The sequence below is a fragment of the Ipomoea nil genome, unplaced genomic scaffold (assembly GCF_001879475.1).
Source record: "Ipomoea nil cultivar Tokyo-kokei standard unplaced genomic scaffold, Asagao_1.1 scaffold3100, whole genome shotgun sequence".
Classification (NCBI taxonomy): domain Eukaryota; kingdom Viridiplantae; phylum Streptophyta; class Magnoliopsida; order Solanales; family Convolvulaceae; genus Ipomoea; species Ipomoea nil.
The window spans coordinates 60,236-82,928 of record NW_017619528.1 but is presented as its reverse complement, the minus strand read 5'-3'; the positions used below and the strand labels follow the sequence as shown (position 1 = coordinate 82,928).

The following is a 22,693-nucleotide window of genomic DNA, read 5'->3' as shown; positions in this document are numbered from 1 at the left end:
ATGAATGGTATTCATTCATCCTAGACATGTAACCTAAAATAAAATAAATATAGCACATGAATAATATTAAAACTATACTAAATGAGAATTTATTTGCCTTAATGGATTGAGTTTAGCTTCATTTGAATTCTCCCAATGCAGCCACGAAAATTTGGACCATTTAGATTAATTCCTCACTTATTTTTGGCAAATTGCATGGATTAATCCATATACAACCCGTCGCAATTTCTTAGCTTTTGAACTTGTAATTGTGACTTCTCTTATTTGTATGTTGATCTTTGAGCCTTTGGTTGTCCTCATCAAATTCATTCGGTAAAACAACTGTATTGATGTACACACATTGAGACAAAGGCACAACATCAATAACATGCAACTATATATACCATTGGAAGGGAATCGTACAAATTTGGTACAAACATCGTGGGCAATGCTAGGACTCATGCACACTGGACAGGTTAGTATTGTTTAGTGAAATCTAGGTAAAAAGTACCCTTAGATGCATGCATGCTCAAAGAACAACTTATGTAATTAAGGGTGTTTTTTGTCCCTGTTTATTAGGTTGAGGGGGATCCAACTCCTTTACACAAAGCGGCTAAGTTATTAATCAATGCACAAATGAAAAATGGAGATTTCCCTCAACAAGTAAGTCAACTATTTACCCACCTACGTATTTGTAATTCAAATATTTGAAAAATAATTTTTTTGTACTAATATTTATAGAAAATAGAAATTTCAAAACTTCAATTGCTAACATAAATATTAATTACCCTTCAAATGTTTACGTACAAGCTGACGGTTTTGGTTTCTTGCTTGTCAACAAGATTTTAGTGGCTTATAGCTGCAAATATGAAGACAAAAATAGCTACTTTTCTTTAAATATTTTTATCTTTTTTATTTTTCAAATACTTTCCTAATAATTAATAATTACAAAACATAATTAGGACATTACTGGAGTCTTTATGAGGAATTGCATGTTGGACTATGCACAATATAGGAGTTACTTCCCATTGTGGCCATTGGCTGAATATCGTAAACGTCTGTGGACATCCAAAGTTAACATGTAATCCTGAGGTGTACACTATGTTACTTTAAGAAATAACAATCTTTGTATGGTGATTGAGTTTGATTCAGTAACATTATATCGACTCCTATTATTAGTTATAAATTATTAGTTATAATTATATTAGTTATAAATTATTTGAATGACTTTTGTTAGTTGAATTAGACAAACAATATGAGATGTATGATGTAATGGGTTTACCATTTTGGGCTCTTAATTACTATCTTTGGAAACATATGGTGCTATGGGGATTTTTTGCATGCATGATTAGTTAATAATGATTCTTGAAGCTATAAAAACCTTACCTAACCAGGATATTAGGGGTTGTTGAGAAAAAAAAAATGTGTGGCTCAAAATTGGTCTTACTATATATATATGATCTCACCACTCCCCTTGCAGGTTGTTTCTCTCATGATTTTTTGTTTCTCCAATCCCATAATTTGCTACATTCTCTGGCCATCATTCATTTCATATATTCCTATAGATGGACTTGATAGTTAATTTCACAAAACTATCGAGACAAGTTATGTTGAAATGTTAACAAATTAGTCAACAAAAACTTTAGTTCCAAGCTAAGTTGATGCACATTGAAAATAACACATAGCAGACTTAGCACGATTTGTAGTTTGTGAAACGACATTAAAAAATATAAATAAGAGCAACTAATAAACTGTTGAATGTAATAGGGCCAGTAACATTCAAAAAATAATAATAATAAACTGTTGAATGGTAAGTGTGTAAAGTAAAGTTTCGAGTCTCTTTGAGTGATTGAATTGCATTGAAAGCTTATCTTTCTTACTTGATAGAAAATATATCACATATATTTTCTGTGACTCTTGAAAATTATATATAATTGCACTTATTTCTAGTATCTCTTGTCTCGTAATACTTATCTTCCCAAGCTCACTCTTAGTTATACTAGGAATTTAAATTTGCCAATGGAAGGAAAACAAATTCAAATTGATCAATTTGCAGAAACAATAATTAGGATTTGAAGTGTAGAGTTTTAATTTGTCCAACCGTTATGTGCAACTTATATATATATAATTCAGATATTGAACTCTTTCCACATCAACTATACTTGTTTGGTCAAGTACATATCTTTCTTGGATAGTGTGTCAACATCTCGTTTTAAGAGTAAGAAAATCTTATATGCTACTTGAACAGAGAATCTCTTGATTGTCCTTGAAAAGAATCTCTGTTGTTGCTTATCACTCCCCTATGCTCATAAGTTCTATTGCTTATCAAAATCTTGCTAAAAACCTCTGATCTACTACTTGAGAAGACTTGTTGCTTCATACAAGTACACAACTCCAAAGAAGTAGATTTATATTGCTCTAAAGTCTTACTATCATGGAAACTCTTGCTACTATAAGATTGGTTTCGTAAGTACGTACACTCTGATGTATATCTTTAAAGTTCTATTACGTTGTGTAACTCTATCTTGCTCTCAACTATACTTCGCTATTTATGAAAATTTAAACTTCATAAAATTCTTTTTAATAACTACACTTTTATACAACACTTTAGCACAATTACGAGTTGACAGAGTTACCTAAAACATGATTATAGAAACAAACTTCAGCAAAAATTAATGTTTTCCTTCATCACACTAGTACAGAAATGCACATTCGCTACCCTTGTAAAGGGTCATCCGCTACCCTTGTGCAAGGGTAGCGGATGTGGGGGACGCTGAAAGTCGTGAGCTTTCCGCTACCCTTGTATAGAAGGGTAGCGAATATTATTATATTTTTAAAGCATCCGCTACCCTTCTTTCAAAAGAAGGGTAGCGGATTTTTTTTTATTTAAAAAAAAAAACATTTTATTTTTAAATCCCCCAATTTTTTAAAAATCCTATACGAAATTCATACACTACATATCAACACAATATTATCAACAAACTATCAAAACACAATATTATCAACACACTATATATTAACACAATATTATCAACACACTACATATTAACACAACATTATCAACACACTATATCAAATACTAAAGTAAAAGTAAAGGAGCAAGATCACTTATTTCTAATGTAATAATTTAATTTGTTATTCAAAGTGATGAACATGCAACCAAAACTAAAACTTACATAATAAATTTGCATATGATAATAGATACTTTATACTTTTAAGTATATATGCATGTATAAAAAGAAGGAATATAATAAAGCACATGATCTTTAAATATGATTAGCATGCTACATTCATCACATAGATCGATCATAAATAAATACAGTGTATAGTGTATTTTTTTTTTTTGAATACTATTGTACTTAAAAGGTCGTAATGAAACGTTGACAAACCTCTCCATTGCCGTCTTCCTCATCATCATTCACTTCAGGCTTGGACTTATCAAACTCTTCCTCATCACCTCCCTCCTATTTGTCAATCACAAGAAAGACTCAAACTTCAAACATAAAACATACTAAAGGAACAAGACAACCAAGATAACTATACGAATTGAATAATATATGAAAACTTATTAACCTTTTCTTAGTTGTAAGCTTCCATCTGTCTGTTGTAGTCCTCCTTGCGCTGCTATGCCTTAGCAATGTAGGGAGCTTTCTCCTAAATTACAAATATTTTCATTAAAAATGCTCCACAACCCATTAAAATGATGAACCCAACTGCAAATATACCAAATAGCAAACAATCTACCATTTTCAGATGTGAATTTCCAAGTAGCCATTCCATTGATTTATACTTCCAAAAGCAAAGTGGCATAGCAACACATAGAATTCCCAATATTAAAATAAAAATAAAAATAAAAATAAAAAGCAAAGTATATTACATTATTTTGGTGCACTGACAAGAGAAACTAGCTCAGCACTATTGGTCATACTCAAACATATTAAATATGCTTGTGTAGCAATCAAATTATTGTTGAACCTTAGTTCATCACTTTATCATGTAAATTGTGGCCTAGTTCTCTCAATTATTCTCCTTTCTCTTTTTCTCTTTTTCTTTTCTGTTTTCATCATTCTGTTTGTTTTCTTTTTCTTTTCCCTACTATTCCATCATTTCCTTTTTGCCAAGGCACTCCCAAATCAGTGTGAGTGTTGTACAAGGACCACACCAAGCCTCCAGCCCCAAACAAAACACAAACAAGCATACACAGCAAAGAAACAAAACTAAGAAGACATGAGATACCAAAACTAATCCTTTCTAGCATGCTAAAAAGAGATGACCATGGTGTTCCATTGCCAGCCCCAAGCTTGTTCCTTGCTTGCCACTTTACCTCTCTGCTGACCACCCTCATATACTGCCCAGCTAAGCAATAAATCATCAGGTTATGCCCGCAACTCCATCCCTGTTCAATAAACCACTTTATCTTTCTGTTATTCTTTTCATGTTCTTTACTCTAACAGATCCGCTCCTGGTTATATTAAGTGTAGACAACAATAAACCAGTGCTTAGATATCATGAGTAGCAGAGTTTCATGCATAAATTTTCAACATTGAGAATGATAGATAAAAAGTAAAACTGATATTACTTGTGAGTGAGAAATAAAATTAAGAGTAAAAGAGTGAGAAACGATACTCTAAGTACCCCAGAACATATATAGTCTTAAGAGTAAAAAGTCAATGTTCTGTTTATCCTTCTACTGTTAAAAGAAATAATCAACTAAAGCATCTTTATCTCCAGAACATATATAGTCTTAATACTTTCTCAAACATAAATGAGACAGTAAAAAGAAAAAAATAGTACAAACAAGCATGGGACTATACTGTTTTGAATACAAACTTGTTCATTTAACTACAACTCACGTGACCCAAAGTGTCACGATACAGATCCTTGAGTGATAAGCAGTAGTATAGACTTGCTATTTACTGAAATTGCATGAAACTACTTGAAATTTCGAAGAAGCAATTAAGGAAGAAAATGTGGCCATTCAATAGATTACTTGAAAAGAAAAAGCTTTCTTTTTCTAATGCTTTCCTAACATTGTTTCACTGATCCTAACATTGCAATCACACAAATCCCTTTAATATATGATTTGTAGTGTTCACTGATCCCCACTGCATTTTTTAATCAAATCCCCTATCCAATATATGTTTATGAAACACTAGCTTTATATATAGTATGTCCCCACTGCAATATGTTTATATATAAAATAATTTTGCATTTTCAAACCTATCCTAACATTGTTTCCAACATTCGTACCCACTGCAGACAGACGAAAAAGATAGAATTCAAGCTTTAGGACAATTGGTTTATCACTGCAAATTTAAAACTTTAGGACAATTGGTTTATAATAACCAAAATAACAACAAATAACTAAAAATTCGAAATACAAATTATAAAAATTAACAAACATAATATTTATTACAATAATAATTTTAAAAAAATTAACCAAAAAAAAAAAATATTACCTGATACGAAGCAGCGGCGGCGAAGGCTGATAACTGTGGCGGTGGACACGGCGGATGAGGGCATTGCGGCGGTGAATCGATGAACAGGTGGAACTCACAGCGCGAGGAGAACTGAGTGGCGGTGAGGAGAACTGTCGCGGCGGCTGAGGGAGTCACTGGTGAGGCGTCGGCGTCGGCGTGTGTTGAGGGAGGGAGGTGAGGCACGGCACCGGCGTGTGTTGAGGGAGGGAGGTGAGGCGTCGATCGGCATGTGTTGAGGGAGAGAACTATGTTGAGGGTTGTGAGCGAGGGTTTTCGATCAACTGATTATTTTTTCTTTTTTGAGTTTTTTTTTTTTTTTTTAGATATTGTTTCCGCTGCCCTTGCTACGAGAAAGGGCAGCGGTAAACTGTTTTCGTCTTTTTTTTTTATTTAACCGCTACCTTATTTTAAAAAGGGTAGCGGTTTCTTCTTCATTTATTTACAATAATGCCACCGCCCCATTTTTTTAAAATAATACACTACCCTTGTTTAAAGAAGGGTAGCTTAAACTCTAATTTCTTTGCTCCATTTTGTACTAGTGTCATAAACAAACTTGTCAATACATCAAAACACATATAATAAACAGTCCTAAAGATCGACAAAAAATATGCAATAACATTTCAAAAATAAAGTATATAATTCAAAATAACTTTAAAACAAAATGAGATCGATCAACAGTCTTGAATTCAATGATTTAATTACCTTTCTCTTTCTTTTCAATCTATCCTCATTCTCTTCTAAAACCCCATTGATATGGTTCCTTGTAGCAGAAAAGTCACCTAGAAATCTCAACTTTTCATACCTTCTGAGAGATACTTCAGAAAGGCTTCAATAGTATTGGATCTAGGCAGTAGACTAGGGGTGTGCCAAGTTATGCATATATTAACAATAGGTTTTATGTCAAGTATATAGTGTCATGTCTGTCTTCAATCATCTCCATAGAAGACTGTAATTCTACACAGTCTTAGTAAAATTCTCAACAGTTTCTTGTAGCTTCTCAATTTTGACTTCATGTTGAGAAATAACCTTGCTATACTCCTCCTTATAAGTGAGTTGATGAATCCTCATTGCAGCCTTTTCTCCTTCACTAACTTTGTGAAAGTTCCTTAGATAGTGCTCTACTTTAACCATGTCTATCCTCTACTTGTCAGCCAACTCTCTAAGGTTTCTGAAGATGGGGGTTTCATTTTCATGGTGGAGTACAATGGCATATATATAAGTGATTATACCGATAGTTTTATCTTCAGCAGCAGTCAATCTTGTGAAAATTAAATTTCCTCCATGCATTGATTTTCTTATTGCCACACTGAGTTCCATTTTGCCTGGGTGGGCTTTGATTTGGAAAGCATAAGCCAGTTAGGTCTCTCAACACTACAACACTTTTGTGAGTTTCACTGAATAACTTGTGGTCACGATTTGAACACAAACAGAAATGTCAAAGAAATCCAAATAAAATAAAGAACAAATTTCACTTTTAGTCATCCACTATTATAACATTGTCACATTTAGTCGTATTCTTTTAATTTTACCATATTGTATCATTGACTTTCATTTGTCTACCACAATTAGTCATCCTTTTAAAGTGTTGCCATTTCACCACTTAATACAGGGGAAAATAACATGTAATTTTATAATTGAAGCATCTTTCCCAAACATCTAATTTCTCCCCTTTTCTTGTAAAATCTTTTAATTGAATGAATAATTACATATTGTCATATTTATTAAATGATGGAATAACAAAATTTAAAAAGATCACAAATTGTGGCAAGCAAATGAAAAACGTGACAAAATTAAAACAGCAAGACTAAATGTGACAATGTCAAAATAGTTGAGGACTAAAAATGGCCGGAATTGCTTTAAAATAAATTCAGCAAAAAAACAAAAAAAAAAAAAAAAAAAAAAAAACAAAGAAGTTTGTTTAAGACTAAAATAAAAAGAAAATTAAAAATGATTAGATTAATAAAACTTAAGTGCTCCTAATATTTTAGTCCCAAGTATGATGCCAAAAACTTGAAACTCGATTTGCAACTATACAAATTCAATTTGATAAGTGTATCTATATATATTATATAGTTAATGACTAAACTAGAAAGACTACAAGTGCCATAACTAACAATGACTAAAAGTACTAGTAATAGCTCTAATTCTATAATATAATCTAACCAACAAGGGCACGGGGTAGCCAGGTGCTCGGCCCACCGCGCTTTCTCAAGGTGGGCGGAGTGGAGGCCAGCGCCCCTTGAGAGGCCTCAGGGCCGATTGGGGGGGGGGGGGGGGGACGGAACACGAGGGTTACACGAGTGTTTTGTGAACCATTTGAATTGCGAGAGTTGGATCTTGATCTGGCCATAGCTAATGAATAGCACGCTCGAGCTTGTACGTCGAGCTCTCAATAAAAGCACCAATGATGGATTTAATTAACTTGTGTGGTCTGAATTATTAAACCCGTTAAATAAAGGAAAATGATGAATGTATAATAAAATGAGTAATGTAATAGGAAAACAAGTGATATGGGTCTCGGAGACAAAATATTGTATTAATTTGTAGTGTAAAGCTATTCCAAAGGATTTGTGTTTAGACAAAGTAGAACATGATGTCCTAATTATTAGGACTCTATCTATGTATTTGAGTCTACTTATGATTCCCAATCCTAGTCTACCTCTATCTCCTCTTGTATATATACCTAGGTCATGTACTCTTGTAAACCATTACTGTTAATACAATTCATTACAGTTCGCATCTGGTATCAGCTAGCTAGGGTTTATTTCCCATGGCCGACGGGTCTGTCAATTCCTCTGAACGGACCGTTTCCAATGCTGCTATCTTATTGGTCACTGCCACCGTGACCACCCTGTCCACCGCTCACCACTTTATCAGCGTCAAGCTGACCTATCGGAACTTCCTATTCTGGCGAGCTCAGGTTGTTCCTTTCCTCAACGGGCATGATCTAATGGGTTTCATTGATGGATCAAACCCTTGTCCACCGGCCACGATTTCGACCGGTGAGGAAGGAGCATTGGCTGCGGCCGAACCCTGACCGCCCTGCATGGGTTCGTCAGGATCAATGACTCCTCTCGATGCTCATGTCCTCTTTATCTGATGAAGTTATGCCTTGGCGATCGGGCATCACATGAGCCGTGCGGTTTGACAACCGTTACCTCTGCCCTGGCTTCATCATCGCGGTCTCGTTCATTGAACCTCCTCGGGCAGCTCCAAACTCTTTAGCAGGGTGATGTCTCTGTTGCGGATTACATTGGCCGAGCTCAGGTTCTCATAGAAGATCTTACTCTCACTGGCCGGCATGTCCCTCTTGAAGAACATAATCTATATGTTTTTAGGGGGTTATGACCCGAATTCCGAGGTCTCGTGTCTTCTCTAAACGTCTGCATCACAACGTTTACCTTACACGAGCTCTCGGACCTTCTTGGCGCCGAGGAATTCGTTACCGGCGGTGGTAGACTGAACGCATCACCGGCGGATTTCTCCGTCCAGAAATATGGGCAACAGCATCGGGGTAAGGGCGGCTCGTCGCGGGGCGGTGGGCGTAGCTCCAAGCAGTCCGGCGGTCAGTGTAACACCCCACTTTTTCTAACTCTTAAATACAACTCTAAACAATCATTAACATCACTAAGCAGCAGAAATACTAAAAGATAATTAGTGGGAGTGTCACCGCCACAACCACCACTCCGTGGTGATTGCATAGGCTAAGGGGTAAAGCTAGAAATAAGATTAAGTTTGGCAACCAAATATAAATACTGGAAACATAAGAGGGAAAAATGTCACCCCAAATAGTCTACAACATCCTCAAAACATAGAGTCATAAAGTCTAAAATCTATAACATAATCATCAAAAGAACTAGAGTTTAGACATCTCAAACTAAGAGACTAATCTAACTCGATCTCTTCTCATCGCTGGGCCCACCTGAAAGGGGTTTTGCAAGCAACACATAGACAAATAGGAAAAACACCCGTTAGCACGAAGCTAAGTATAACCACACTCAACCCTATAAAGCATTCTAGTATTTACTTTGAAAACATTTGATTTCTTTATAAACAATAACTCATCTCAAAACATCTTTAGATCTGACACATACTTTCTAGATGCTTGCACCCTATTGTATCAGCTGGCATGTTCATATATATATATATATATATATATATATATATATATATATATATATATATATATATATATATATATATATATATATATATATATAGACTGTTCACTTAAATTCATCACCATATAAACTTCTTAAATATCTTAGCAAGCAAAACATGCTTACAGATAGGATCGTGCTATTATTAAACCATATAACAGGTATTCTCATGCTTTCATATTCTCATCTCATAATTCGATAAACAAGACTTCTAATTCAACAAAACGATTATAAATCAACATTCTCATTATGTACTCTAATGCGATACTTTATTCAAATGCAATCTTGTGCAATAATATAAACATACTCATATGCAATCTTGTGCAACAATATACTCATACTCATATGCAATCTCGTGCAATAATATACTCATACTCATATGCAATCTCGTGCAACTATATACTCATACTTATATGCAATCTCATGCAACTTGTAACACCCAACTTTTCTAACTCCTAATTAAAACTCTAAACAGACATTAACATAAGCTAAGCAGCGGAAAAATAACTAATAAATAACTCCGTGGTGATTGCACAGGCTAAGGGGTAAAACTAGAAACCTGCAATTAAAGCCAAAATGTGCGTCAAGACGGCCCCGAAGAGCCGAGCCACAAGGGCTCGTAACACTCGGCCCGAAACGACACGTAGCTGAGCCACAAGGGCCCGGCCACTGCACAGATTCTTCTTAGAATCAAAGTCAGGGACATGGGGCGGGACTCCTCATAGTCCACCCCTTGTATCCCGTCGCTTCACCGGAACTAGGCGGCGGCCCTCCTCTAGGGCCGTGCCCTAGTCCCGTGCAAGCACGGCTCGTGCCGGCGGCCCTCCCGATGGGCCGCGGCTAGAGTCGTGACTCTGATCTGGTGCACACTGTGTTGTGCACCAGAAGATTTTTCATCTGCAAAAACAAATCCAAACAAGTCCAAAACAATCTCAACAACTCACAAATAATTATTAAATCACTTCCAAGCATAAAAACAACAAAATCTCATAATTTCTACTCATTTCTACTCAAAGCTAAGGCTTCACAGAGCCACATTTTAAGGAGGAATCGATGGGGTTATACCTCTTGTAGACTTTCTTCTAGCTTGGATATCTTCTTCCTCTCTATCTAGCTTGTGCCTCCTTCACCACCTATACTTCCCAAACACCATACAACCTTAGCCTAGAGTCTCAAAGATTAAAAGAAACTAGAAGAGAAATGAAGGCTTGGATTGAAGAAGGAGATGAGCTTACTGTGGTGTTGTTTTCTCCCTTTTTTCTTGGCAGACAAATTGTGTGGAGAGGGAAAGAAAGAGATCAGGGAATCAAGATGGAATAATGGAGTTTATATAGGGTCCAAAACCCTAGGTTGATCATCAATGATTGGTTAAGGGCAAAGTTGTAATTTCATAAGCTAGAAGATGAATTTGGAAAGGGATTTTGGATGTCTAGTGGTCCACCATGCAACATGAACTACAGACTAGAAATGCTATTTTAAATACTTTGGGGTTGAAAATGAATTTTCTTGAAAAGCTATTTAGATGAACCTTTGTTTAAAATCTTTTCGAATACTCTCGGTCTCACTCAGATAAATTTCTCGATTAAAATCTTGGTACGCGAAGTACCCGAAATTTAGGAATTTTTGAAATAGAATAAATTTTGGTGTCGAATTAATTTAAAATGTGATGAAAAAATTTTATTCAAGCACCGATTGATCGCAAAATTTTTTAATGGAGTGAAAAAAGGCTGTTTTGAAATTTCTTAATACCGGATTTATAAAATGAAATTTTGGGTTGTTACACTCTATCCCCCCTTAAAAGGAGTTTCGTCCCGAAACTTAGAAGAAATGGATGGCTTAAGCTCTCGAAAAGAAAGGGTGATATACTCGAAAGGTTGGAATTTTCTGTCGGAACGCTTGGGAAAGATTTAGGAATCTTTGAGTTCTTATCTAGCTCTACTAACCTCTAAACATCTACTCAAACAAAACTGCTAACTGAACTCAAAAGCTTAACTAGTTACGTTGATAAAAAAGGGCTGGATAACGGCTCTTCATCTCTTCCTCGGTTTCCCAAGTGGCCTCCTCGGACAACTGGTTAGACCACAAGACTTTGACTAACTTCACTTTCTTTCTCCTCGTATCCCTGGTTTTGTGATCGAGGATCCTAATTGGCCTTTCCTCGTACGTGAGGGACTCAATAAACTCTACTTCTTCCGGTTGGATTACATGGGAAGTATCTGGGATATACTTCTTCAGTTGCGAGACATGGAATACATCGGTACCTACATTCGGCCCCAAAACACATCTAAGAACAAAATCATAGAGTCGAATTTAACTAAGGGTGTAACATTGTACCTTTTCCAACTCCATGGGTAGGGTTAAACGATAAGCTACCATCCCAATCCTCTCGACTATGTTGTATGGCCCTATAAATCGAGGGCTTATCTTTCCCTTTCTCCCAAACCTCATTACCCCTTTAGTGGGAGACACCTTCAACAACACCTGCAAGTTACTTTGAACTTTTAAACTTCCAATACTTAGCACAAACTCGACTGTTGATTAACAAATTTGAGGTTACCTTATCGCCCACTTGGAACTCAGCTGGCCTCCTCCCTTGATCAGCATACAATTTCTTTCTATCTTGGGCCGTTTTCAACCTCTCCCGCATCAATTTGACTTTCTCTCCAGTTTCCTGTAAGTACTGGGGTCCGAGCACTATTCCTTCAACCGCGTCTTCCCAACACAAAGGACTCCTACACTTCTGTCCATATAAAGCTTCATATGGTGCCATTTTGATGCTCGAATGATAACTGTTGTTGTATGAGAACTCGATTAAGTCCAAGTGTTCATCCCACGAACCATGGAAATCCATCATGCAAGCTCTGAGCATGTCTTCTAGAGTCTGTATGGTCCCCTCAGTTTGCCCGTCGGTCTCAGGATGGAAAGCTGTACTCAACTTAAGCCTTGTACCCAAAGTAGCTTGTAATGTCCTCTGAAACTAGGATAAGAAGCGGGAATCCCTGTCAGATACTATGTCTCGAGGTATCCCATGATATTTAACAACTTTCTCAATGTACGCTCTAGCCAGTTGTTCCATCGTCCATGTTTCTTTCATGGGTATAAATCGGGCTGTTTTGGTTAATCGATCAACAATCACCCGTATCTTATCCTTCCCGGTCTTGGTCAAAGGTAAACCTCCCACAAAGTCCATGGAGATTGAATCCCACATCTTTTCCGGTATGTCAAGGGATTGCACTAAACTCTTAGGTCTGTTACGTTCGGCTTTAACTTTTTGACAATTTAAACATCGCTGCGCGAACTCAACTATCTCCTTCTTAATCTTTGGCCAGCAGAAATGCCTCTTAAGATCTCCGTACAGCTTATCCCCACCGGGGTGTACTGAATAGGGTGTACAATGCCCCACCTCCATGATTTGCTTCTTAATCCCTTCGCATTTCATAGGTATACACCAACGACCCTGGTGCCTAATGCTCCCTTCTGAATATACTTCAAAAGGTCCATGATTGCGGTAATTTGGGGCAAACAAATAATACCCGCAGTATTCGGGTTGTCGAACCACAGGGAGATGGGGTACTAATCCCATTGGTGACACAAACATGACTATGAAGCTAGTAATTTAGGCCTTTAATTACCAACAATAACAGATTAAAACAAGATTGCAACACAAATCATAAAACCAAACATAAATATATTAGGAAATTAACGAACTAGGCACATAGTTTCATAAACAAATTTACCTAAAAATCCTTAAAGAATTTAGGCAAGCATGGCTAAATTATACATAGCAAATATAAATAAAGAATTACAAATCATCAAAAGAGTACAAGAATTAACTAGACGATTTTCTCAAATCTCCTTAGTCTTTTTCTTGCTTCCCAAGACAACTTGTGGCTCTTGATTTCTCCCTTTCTTGTCTCCAAAGAACTCTAAAAATCTCTAATCTTCTCTTAGGGTTGAGGAAGGTGGAATTTTATAGTAGGTACAAAGCTGGGACCAACCCTGGAGAAATTAGGAATATTTCCTATTTAATTTGCTTGGAAAATCATTGCCCTAATTTCACTTTCCATCTTGAAAATTATTTCTTTGATTTGGTATGGGAATCAGCACCAATTATATCCTTGAAATCCGTGCTTTGACTTTTGGAAAGAAAAAAATAAGAAATCCCGCGCCTGTGATGAATTTTGCCCAGCCGCGCCACTTTAGGCGTCTGTTTTTATCTCAGAAACAGCTGCATATTCCACACGTCGAGAAAATTCTGTGCGCGAGTTAATTAGCTACTGGAAAATTTCGACGTGTCGAGTCCCCTGGGCCCCGAACTCGTCCAAAATTGCTCCAAACTCATCCTTGAACTCCCCTTGCTCATATCTTTGACCTAAAATTGTTCAAAAACACTAACAAACACCGTAAAACATTCAAAACAAGTGTGAACCATAATTAAATGATAATAGCAAGGAAAACATGTATTAAATAAGAAAAATTAAAGAACTTAATTACCGAGATGATTCAAAATAACTATAAAAACAAGCACAGATGTGATAACATCACCCCCTCACACTTAAGCATTTGCTTGTCCTCAAGCAAAATCAAGGAATAAAATCACAAGTCAAAACATACAAATTACTCATGCTCTCTCTTGCACAACCTTTCAAACCACCAACCAACTTGCTACAAAACAACAAGGTTCAAGAATCAAATTAGTTTGGCACATAAGAGACCCATTTCCAAGCCAATAACCAAGCACCAAGAATTTAAAGTATGTGAGGATCAAGTGTGCACAAGTACTCAGTTGAGATTATGCAAGACACAGTTCATGAATGACAAAGTAGTATGTAAGATAAGAACGAGATAAACCTAGGAAACCAAAGAAACCAAATTTCTAATGATAATGAGATAAACCTAGGCTCTGAATACCAAATTGATATGAACCTAGTCCAAGGCTCAAATAAAATGGAGTATTGTCCCAAGATTACTCTCAATGCAAAGATAGAGATGGATCAAAATACCTTAAACCTCACGAGAAACCCTTTGTCTCGAATCCTCAAAGACTTGGAAGAATCCCATGTAGCTTCAAGTACCTTGATGTTGCAATCTTCAATCAACTAGAGTCGGATCTAGTTTCCTTCGATTCAAGAACGAGTCCACGAACCTAAATCTAAGGTTGAAGAAAGTAAGATTGATTCGAGTCCACGAATCAATTTGCTAGTCGAGTCCACGACTAGCCACTAATTGAGTCCACAATTAGCCATAAGGTTTCTTACACAAGTGTAAAGAAAAACTTAAGAATTTTATTGAATTAAAGCCTTGAGTTCTTCTTCATATTTTGCAAATGGGCTTGACTTGGATTTCCACCATCTTTGAACATCACCAATGAAGAGTTGCTTTAATTGTTTGGACTTGGGCCTTGTGATTGGCCCAATTAGTACTCTTAATGGATCTTCATATGTTGGGCCGCATCATCCTCCCCTTCTTGAAAATGATTCGACCTCGAATCTTGTAAGCATTGTCTTCGATCCATGATATCACTTGAAATTGGCCACTATAATATTTTCCTCTATCGAATGGACTTATTATTGGTCTTTGTTGTTTGTTCCACCAATGATGTTTTAAGGTCGTAGTTATGGGCCTTGTGATGAGCCCACTATTTACCCATACTGGATTCCATGTGTACTGGTTCCTATTAGATGCTCTCCAGACAAATTGTCCATCTCCTCATTGAGATTACAGTAAAATTCGTAGGTGAGCAGCTTGGAATAAGGACAGAAGGCAGTGACAGTCTTCAGAAGACCCACTTCTCTCAGCAAGGGCAGAACATCACAAACGGAGTTCATCTGGTTTTCATCAACCGATCTTTGAACAATCAGTTCTCTTCGGACCATTGTGGACCACTTGGCTTGAGCAGAAGGAGAAACAAATTGAGGTCTGTAAATGGATGTGTCAGAGCTTTCAGCAGCTTGAACCTCAGGTGTAATGCTCCAACCTCTGGCACGGGTAGCAGGTTTCACTTTTCTGGTGGAAGATGCGGGGACAACAGGTGGTTGAGTAGCAACAGAGCCCTTTTGCTTAACAGAAGATCGTAGAGTCTTGAAAACTTGTTGGATAGGTGGATTAGATTCAGATTTGACTGTTTCACTAGACTTCCTATTCTTCTCAGGCTGATCTGTGTCAGCATTGTCATCACCTGTCTCGTTTCTTTGGTTGGGGATTGAACAGGAGTCACAGAATGACTAGAATCAGATACTTGAGCAGAAGAGCCATCAAGCAGATTAGTAACCTCTCGTATTTTAAATTTTGTGGAGTCAGGATGAGCAGTGGCCTCAATGGTTGGAATGTCAGATGTAGGTGCTTGAGACCCATAAACTTCAGCCAGAATCTTATCATCTTCGCTGGAGGATTCAGATGGGTGAATCACTCGATACGGTTGAGGAATCGAAGCAGACGGTATTCCATCAAAATGTCGCACATGCTCCAGACTTTCACCTAACGATGTGGCAGTGTAGACTGGGATTCCACCTGTTTTCTCAGACTTATGGGGGCTTGAGAGGTCACCAGACTCAACATTAGCAGGTAAATCAGAAGGATCATCAGCAGGGCAAATTTCTTTGGGATCAACAGCAATCTTAGCAGATGGCAGAACAATATTATCAGAAGAGAATACAATTAGACTCAGATTATTGGGCTCATCAGATGATTTTTCTTTCTCATCAGACACATGCAAGACATTATTTTTCACACAATCAGACTCACTTAACGGCAGGGATGAAGGATCAGCATTCACAGGGGGTTTCTCAGAGATCAAAGCAGATAAGTTTTCAGTATTAACAGGCACACAAGACGGAGTAGCAGAATCATCAGGTTTATCCGGTGAAATTTCAATAGAAGAATCAGAATTGTTTGACCTGTTTCGGAGGATCTCTAGTCTGTGTCCTCTCTCTTTTTCACCAGCTTCGAGATACAGGGGCTGCGACTCTGCTTGCCGTCGAGAGACCTCAGCAGATTCTAGGGCTCGTTGTGCAAAATGTCAAAGAAATGCCCCGGCCCGATTTCCATCCGAGGGTTCTGGAATAGATATTGGAGAAACCTCATCATTGGCTTCAGAAACCATCATCAGCAGTTCAGTTGCATCGTCTTCAGACCAATCAACATAAAACTCTGGGTAGTTTGTCATAACAGTCACCAATATCTCATCACGAAGCAGAGGATCAAGCTTGAGTTTCTTCTTCATGGCAAACTGTAATAGCGTCTGAATATGGTTAAAAGCCACTTCTAGAGAATGTGTCTTGCTTCCGAGTTTGATGATGATATTTCTTACTGGATCCGCCATTGGAGATTTTTGTGAGAGGAGAAGAACAAATCAAGGAAGGCAAGGATGCAGAGAGAGAGGAAGACTAAGTGCTGAGATACTCGTAGATATTTTTCTTCTTGGCCCGATAACAAATAGACTTAAGGGTGATGAACCCTAATTAATATGGCTAGTCAAATAGTATGCAGACGCGATTGATTGACACAACGGTACACCTTCTTTTTAGGAAGGAAACGGAACCCAAGGAAATTTGAATTTCAAAAAAAGATTAGAATCTTTAAGATATCTTTAAGATATATTAGGTTATAGAATCCACTTAACATAATAGAGAGAAGTCTTAAAAAGGAAGACGAATCATAATTCTGACCCGTATACGGAAACCTTCACTCCTCTCTGACTGACCAACTGCTTTATTAGTCAATTTTGCAAATTCCCAGAGCAGACCTGAGAATTTCAAAACGATTTGCATCTAGAGGCTTAGTCAGAATATCCGCCAGTTATTTGTCAGTTTGAATATATTCCAATTCAATCTCCTTGGATTCAACCAGGTCTCTGATGTAGTGATGCCTGATATCAATATGCTTCGTTCTGGAATGTTGAAGCAAAAATTAAAGTTTCCCTACATCATAAACAAACTTGTCAATACATCAAAACACATATAATAAACAGTCCAAAAGATCGACAAAAAAATATGCAATAACACTTTTAAAAAATAAAGTATATAATTCAAAAAAACTTTAAAACAAAATGAGATCGATCAACAGTCTTGAATTCAATGATTTAATTACCTTTCTCTTTCTCTTAAATCTATCCTCATTCTCTTTTGCATCTTCTAACACCCCATTGATATGGTTCCTTGTAGCAGCAAAGTCACCTAAAAATCTCAACTTTTCATACCTTCTGAGAGACTTCAGAAAGGCTTCAATAATATTAGATCTAGGCAGTAGACTAGGGGTGTGTCAAGAGTTATGCATATTATTAACAATACGTTTTATGTCAAGTATATAGTGTCATGTCTGGCTTCAATCCTCTCCATAGAAGACTGTAATTCTACACAGTCTTAGTAAAATTCTCAACAGTTTCTTGTAGCTTCTCAATTTTGTCTTCATGTTGAGAAATAATCTTGATACACTCCTTATAAGTGAGTTGATGAATCCTCATTGCAGCCTTTTCTCCTTCAGTAACTTTGTGAAAGTTCCTTAAATTAGATAGATGTTCCCTGTGTTCGACAAGGATATTCTTATAATAGTGCTCTACTTTAACCATGTCTATCCTCTACTTGTCAACCAACTCTCTAAGGTTTTTGAAGATGGTGGTTTCATTTTCATCAGTAACATCCTTGTGGAGTCCAATGGTATATATATATAAGTGACTAGTATTTTTTATGCGCGATGCGCAAAAAATAGGTGCACAATATTAATACATTATATTAAAATTTTAAATTTATTTAGATTTTAGATATTTAAATTATTCTAAATAATAATAATAATAATAATAATAATAATAATAATAATAATCATTTTTATAAATTTGATATTTATATTTTATTTAATAATTAACATATAACTCAAATATATAATGTGTATATATTATTATTAATGAAGAAGATAAGATAATATATGGTGGATGAATGTGCAGGGTAAAAAAATAACGGAAGTTATAACGGTAGGGGTATGTTTATCCAAAATATTTTAATGTACACCTTTATAGCATAATGTACAAAAAACTTAACGGAAAAAACGGACATAAATCAGGGGTATAACTTTCATTCACACTTATTATGTTTTTAGATTATACCGATATTTTTATCTTCAGCAGCAGTCAATCTTGTGAAAATTTCCTCCATGCATTGATTTTCTTATTGCCACACTGAGTTCCATTTTGCCTGGGTGGGCTTTGATTTGGAGAGCATAAGCCAGTTAGGTCTCTAAACACTACAACACTTTGTGAGTTTCACTGAATAACTTGTGGTCACGATTAGAACACAAATAGAAATGTCAAAGAAATGCAAACACAAATAAAAATGTCAAAGAAATCCAAATAAAATAAAGAGCAAATTTCACTTTTAGTCATCGATCCATTATTGTGACATTGTCACATTTAGTCGTATTCTTTTAATTTTACCACATTGTATCATTGACTTTCATTTGTCTGCCACAATTAGTCATCATTTTAAATTGTTGCCATTTCACCACAAATAACATGTAATTTTATAATTGAAGCATCTTGCCTCAACATCTAATTTCTCCCCTTTTCTTGTAAAATCTTTTAATTGAATGAATAATTACATATTGTCATATTTATTAAATGATGGAATAACAAAATTTAAAAAGATCACTAATTTTGGCAAGCAAATGAAAAACATGACAAAATTAAAACAGCAAGACTAAATGTGACAATGTCAAAATAGTTGAGGACTAAAAATGGCAAGAATTGCTTTAAAATAAATTCAGCAAAAAAAAAAAAAAAAAAAAAAAAAAAAAAACAAAGAAGTTTGTTTAAGATTAAAATAAAAAGAAAAAATGATTAGATTAATAAAACTTATTAAGTGCTCCTAATATTTTAGTCCCAAGTAATGATGCCAAAAACTTGATACTCCATTTGCAACTATACAAATTCAATTTTTTTTAATGAAAAATTCCAGAGTTGGCGAATAGCTCGGAGGGTAGCAAAGCCCCCTAAATTGTACAAGAGAGCCAACTTGGCTTTTATAGGTAAATCATTAAGCGAACAAAAAAACATTGGATAGACGGCATTAAGGCCTTCCATCGCAAGAGCGTTAGCCATTTGGTTAGCCTCCCGATAGACATGCCTTATCGAGAAATCCCAAGACGAGAGACATGAACAGATGTAATGAACGGCTTCCTTGAGTTTCCACGAGAACCTGGCCTCTAAAGCGGAGACCATACCAGCTAGTGTAAGAGTGTCCACTTCAACATTATAATCCTAAATACAATGGGAAAAAGTGTCCTAAACCTAATCTAGAAAGCAAGTAAATATAGTCCTATTTATAAAGGGATTTAAGAAATCTTTTCTAAATACAAACTAGTGTTTTCTCTTTAATGCCAAAGAATTTAAAATAATGATGAAAAAAATAATAAGGCTGATTTGCACCAAATTGAATCTCCAAAATCAGCAGTTCAACAATTATAAAAAGAAATGAGTTCTTCTTCATCTTTTGCAAATGGGCTTGACTTGGATTTCCACCATCTTTGAACATCACCAATGAAGAGTTGCCTTAAGTGTTTGGACTTGGGCCTTGTGATTGGCCCAATTGGTACTCTTAATGGATCTTCATTATGTTGGGCCGCAACAATAACTCCGGTTTCTACACTTCTAGTGTCAAGCACCAACTACCCATTCTGGCCTTCTAACCAGGACACAAGCTTGAACAACGAAACTCATAACAAAACAAATCTTAAACTAGATCACCTTGAACAAACAAAGCTGGCTAACGCCTCCTCATCTTATCCTCCATCTCTCAAGGTGTCTCTTCAACTACCTGATTAGACCACACAACTTTCACCAACTTTACTGCTATTCGGCGCGTTTCTCTTATCTTGGTGTCCACAATCCTCACGGGTGTCTCGTTGGACTCGTGCACACGGCTTAACATATCTTCCAAGGAGTCAAAACTGATATGGTAGAGGATAGAGAAAACATATAAGAAAACATACACTTAGCTTTGGGAAATTTGACCAAATAGGGGAAAAGAGGATGAAGGGTTTAGATTTCAAGTCTAAGGGAAACGTTGATTAGGAATGGAGTCAAGGTTATCGCGGTTATACTCTTAGGAAATAAGGTTGTCACCTTGCATAGAGTTGTTTCAAGAAGAAACAAGAAACGAGGTTTGGGAAGACAGAAAGGGTTTTCCAACAAAAGGGTATTAGGTTCGTCAAGGAAAACAGAGGGATTCGGCTTCAAGAGGGATAAGGGATCTCATCTTCAAACAATTTCTTTGGTTTGACGATTTGATCACCACATTTTGACGAACTAATGGTTTTCTTTCTTGATTCTGACGCGCCCTAACCCTAAGACCCTTATCGGACTTCCTTCATGAGTTGAAGTCTCATTCATCGTTACTACTACAGAAGGAAACACATGCGACGAACCAGAAACATACTTTTCCAATATACTCCAATTTCTTGTCTAAATCAGCTTAGCAAGGCCAATCTTTAAGTCACCTTTCTCAATTCCTTCCAAGATCTCTTATGGTTCAAGAAGCTTCGGGTTTAACTTGCTTTTCTTATCGAAATTCAATATCACCTTAGTAACTGAAACTCTTAACCATCCTTCTTGTTCTTCTTGAGATTCAACTTGTTGTCTAATCCTGCTATTCCTTTGGTGGTTAAGACACTTAGCAACACCTTACTCTTTCTTAGAATGCAGTCAGTTATCTCTATTTTCGTCATCAAATGACTTTGGTGACTTTATGAACCAAATTAGCTTCCTTATTCTACCTTAAAACCATCGAGGCCTTACTACCAATGTATCACTTATACTTTCTTTAGTATCGTGAGTTTCGGCACTCATGATCTTACAAAACCTTGTAAGGGGGTCCTTTGTATACTCGTATGACTACCATTGCTCGATCAAATCCTTAGTGATCATCTTAGTATTGATAAGTGCCAAAGATGCTATATTTTATAGGGTGTTTATGAGGCATATTGTGCTACAATTATAGTCCTTTAAGAATAATTCTTGCTTAGAATAGCTTAATTTGATATAAGTTAGGAACAAAGACTAATTGTGATTGCCTTTGTAGGAAAATAGAAAAACATTGTCATTTTCAGTGCATTTCAACGACAGTTCGGTAATTGGAGCATATCTCGAGCTAGGAGTGTCCAAATAAGATGATCCAAGTGGCCATGGAAAGAAAACTTCAAGGGCTACAACTTTTGTCAAAGCAAGGAAGGCAAATTCCCAACAGAACGTTCAATGCAATGCACAATGTGCGTTATGAAATGCGTTATCGGGAAACAGAAAGCACAACGAATTCCACAACGCATGTTGTGGAATTAGTTGTGAAGCCAGTGCAGAAATTCCAGATTTTCAGCCTATTTAAAGGCTTGTAAAGGGATTATGGAGGAGACTTTTCTTTTACCATCAATTTATTCTTCCATTTTCAGGATTAGATTAGGGTTAGGGTTAGGGTTAGAGATTTCTTCCTTTCATTAGATTAGATTTCCATTTCATCTCTAGAATTCATTGTTCAAGTGCTTATGGATGACAACGCCTTGGTTTGAAGCTTTAGGGTATACCTCTTCTTCTTGTTTTTAATTTCTTATCTAATGTGTGTTGTTTATCTATTGATGATGATGAATTGCTAGAATTCTAGGATTTGGATTGAGATTGGATTTAGAGTGGTGCTTTTATGCTTTGAATGGATGAATGATGAGATTTGATATATGAATGGCTTGAATGTCTATGTTGTAGAGGTATGCATGTTGACCTCTCTCCATTGAGAGCTCCAATGGAGGGAAGGGTGTGAGAGTGGGAAAGGAGCAAGAGATTGCCCTCCTCCTTGTTCTTACCCTTACAATCTCGGTAGTTCGGAGAAGAGACGGTAGACCGCTCGCCAATTGTTTGATAGAGTGCCTCACCCGACGTAGGGATTGAGAGACTAAGTCCTACGCGACTTAGTATTAGGTGCCTTGGTTCTCCCTTAGCCTAGCCTACCCTTGCATCGCGTTCCTGTCTACCGTAGACCGGTGAACGCATGACCCAAATCCTTTCCATCCAAATCCCCATTTTACTTGTTCTTGTTTGTTTTC

General features: G+C 36.6%; 1 protein-coding gene and 1 long non-coding RNA gene across 2 annotated transcripts; one reads left to right on the top strand and one right to left on the bottom strand.

Moving 5' to 3' along the window:
• The first annotated feature begins 381 nt into the window (after window positions 1–381).
• LOC109166508 (dammarenediol II synthase-like) lies at window positions 382–1,170 on the top strand. Its single transcript, XM_019315456.1, has 3 exons — window positions 382–454; window positions 559–642; window positions 942–1,170. The coding sequence occupies exons 1-3, from the start codon at window positions 428–430 to the stop codon at window positions 1,062–1,064; spliced, it is 234 nt and encodes a 77-aa protein (XP_019171001.1). The 5' UTR covers window positions 382–427; the 3' UTR covers window positions 1,065–1,170.
• A 2,182-nt stretch (window positions 1,171–3,352) lies between these two features.
• On the bottom strand, window positions 3,353–21,069 carry LOC109166510. Its single transcript, XR_002051667.1, has 3 exons — window positions 21,056–21,069; window positions 13,970–13,973; window positions 3,353–3,440 (listed from the first exon to the last, which is right to left on the bottom strand). It is a non-coding gene; the product is annotated as an uncharacterized LOC109166510 (long non-coding RNA).
• Window positions 21,070–22,693: the final 1,624 nt, after the last annotated feature.

Bases quoted from the DNA above. Each gene is read 5' to 3' on its own strand.
- LOC109166508 (XM_019315456.1), top strand. From the start codon at position 428: ATGCTAGGACTCATGCACACTGGACAG. The intron at 455-558 runs GTTAGTATTGTT...CCTGTTTATTAG, and splicing joins GACTCATGCACACTGGACAG to GTTGAGGGGGATCCAACTCC. The intron at 643-941 runs GTAAGTCAACTA...AAACATAATTAG, and splicing joins ATGGAGATTTCCCTCAACAA to GACATTACTGGAGTCTTTAT.